Raw genomic sequence first — 2500 nt, 5'->3', positions numbered from 1 at the left:
TGCTCCTCCTCCCACTCCTCTCTCCTGTCTCACCCCTCTCTCCTGCTCCTCCTCCTCTCTCCTGCTCTCCTCCTCCTCCTCCTCTCTCATCTCCCTCCTCCTCCTCTCTCCTCATCTCCCACCCCCTCTCTCCTCATCTTCCTCATCCTCCTCCTCCTCCTCCTCCTCTCTCCTCATCTCCCACCCCCTCTCTCATCTCCGTCCTCCTCCTCTCTCCTCATCTCCCACCCCCTCTCTCCTCATCCTCCTCCTCCTCCTCCTCCTCTCTCCTCATCTCCCACCGCCCCCTCCTCCTCCTCCCGTCTCTCCTCACCAACAGCAGCAGCAGCAGTTGGCCGCCCAGCAGCTGGTCTTCCAGCAGCAGCTCCTCCAGATGCAGCAGCTGCAGCAGCAGCAGCACCTGCTGAGCATGCAGAGGCAGGGCCTGCTCTCGCTGCCCCCCGGACAGGCCGCCCTCCCCGGACAGACCATGCCACCCCCAGGTCAGTACCTACGTATGTCAACCTCTTGCTATGTACCTGTGGTTCTCACATGTAGTTGTATTGCCCTTGGACAGGCAATGCCACCCCTAGGTCAGTACCTACGTATGTCAACCTCTTGCTATGTATCTGTGGTTCTCACATGTAGTTGTATTGCCCTTGGACAGACCATGCCACTCCCAGGTCAGTACCTACGTAGGTCAACCTCTTGCTATGTATCTGTGGTTCTCACATGTAGTTGTATTGCCCTTGGACAGACCATGCCACTCCCAGGTCAGTACCTACGTATGTCAACCTCTTGCTATGTGTCTGTTGTTCTCACATATAGTTGTATTGCCCTTGGACACATAATGCTAGCATGCAGGTCAGGACCTACTCAGCATGCAGCCGCAGCAGGGCCCCTGCTCCTTGTCATTACCCCTGATATCGTCTGAGAGGACCTCCTCTTTGACCATCTCCCTCTCTTTCTCTTTCTCTTTCTCTTTCTCTTTCTTTTTCTCTCTCTCTCTCTCTCTCTCTCTCTCTCTCTCTCTCTCTCTCTCTCTCTCTCTCTCTCTCTCTGTCTGCCTCTCCTCCCCCTCTCTCTCTCTATCTATCTCTCTCTCTACCTCTCTTTTTCTCTCTGCCTTTCAGTCAGTACCCCATCGCACCTCTTGCCCCAGGCTATGTCTCTCTTTACCTGTTTATGTGTGTCTATCAGAGTTCACTGCTTTTGCTTTGTTTACCAATTTATGTATTTCTCTCATAGGGTCATAGCTTTGCCAATGGCTGTGTCTTGTTTTATCTGTTTATTTCTCTCCATTTTCATCTCCATCCCTCTCTTCTTCACTCTCTCTATTTAATACTTTCTCTCCTTCCGTGTTTTTTGCCTCTCTGCAGTTATTTACCTCACTTTGTATATCTGGTTTCTCTTGGTTGTGTATTGGTTATTACTTTTTTCTGTGTATCTCATTCTTACTTTCCTTACCTGTTTATTACCCCTCATTTTTTCCCCTATTCATGTCTCTGTCTAAATATGTTTGTCTATCTGCCCCATCTGTTTCCATGGCATTCTTTTGGACAAGCTCATTTCATTTCACTGATAAAGTCAAAGGTCAGACGAGGAATGGTAGTGCATGCCTGACTAGACACGGAATACTGAATCTCTTAACATTCCTCTCTTCAACTCTTCATCCCTTCTTGTATTCCTCTATTCATCTTTTCCTTTCCTCATCTTTTTCCTTTCCTCATCTCTTTCTCTCCTCATCTTTTTGCTCTCATGGCATCCTCTCCTCATATCTTCCTCTCTGCCAGGCTGTGACTGGTGGCAAGGCTCGGGATCTAAAGATGTAGCCTGTAGCCACACAAGTGCTCTTAACTCATCATGATGCTCTCTCTCTCTCTCCAATTTGTTTCACTTCTTGTGTCACAGTCATACAGTTTTGTTTTTCTCTTCTCTCTCCCTCTCCCTATGCGTCTCTTGTTTTTCTATCTCATTCTCTCTTTCTACTGCATCAGTGTCTATTCTCTCTACTTTTAAAATTCATTTTCATCTCTGCCTCATTTTCTCATCTCTCTGTTTCTATGTTAAGCCTTGCTAGCTGTTGCCTAGTTGTTTGTGTGTACGTCTGTTTTTTCCCTCTCATTCTATCCCCCTCCCCCCCCCCCCCACTCCCTCACTCCACTCCACTCCACTCCACCCCCCTGCTCCCTCCCTCCCTGCCTGTTGTTGTTGTTGTTGTTGTTTACTCCCGCTCAGTAAGGAGAGGAAGAGCAGGCAAGGCAAGACAAGGGAGGAGAGCAGTTGCCATTTTGCTCTCTCCATCCCTCTCGATCGCTTCTCTCTCTTCTCTCCACACAAACACCTGGCGCTTCAGCCTGCTGTTGTTTACCTTAGAAAATGGCGCCGCGTCCGTATCTCGCTCTCTCGCTCGTCGTCGACGAAAATGATCGCTAATTACGGCAACACGTTCTCCTGAAATGGCAAGAGGATTCTCCCTGTTTTAATCGTCGCAGGACTGATATCATTTGCAGCCAGAGAG

General features: G+C 49.2%; 1 protein-coding gene across 15 annotated transcripts in view; it reads left to right on the top strand.

Moving 5' to 3' along the window:
* Nucleotides 1–2500, top strand: part of foxp2 (forkhead box P2) — a 282865-nt gene that overhangs the window by 208101 nt on the left and 72264 nt on the right. For 13 of the 15 annotated variants that reach the window (XM_063217362.1, XM_063217375.1, XM_063217374.1 and 10 more), the window contains one exon: nt 320–482. In XM_063217362.1, coding sequence (XP_063073432.1) covers nt 320–482 — 163 coding nt within the window. The remainder of the gene's footprint in view (nt 1–319; nt 483–2500) is intronic. The other 2 variants (XM_063217376.1, XM_063217364.1) reach the window with 1 other exon arrangement.

Source organism: Engraulis encrasicolus, chromosome 15, assembly GCF_034702125.1.
Source record: "Engraulis encrasicolus isolate BLACKSEA-1 chromosome 15, IST_EnEncr_1.0, whole genome shotgun sequence".
NCBI lineage: Eukaryota > Metazoa > Chordata > Actinopteri > Clupeiformes > Engraulidae > Engraulis > Engraulis encrasicolus.
Note: the sequence above shows the minus strand (reverse complement) of the source record. Positions and strands in the feature narration are given on the sequence as shown.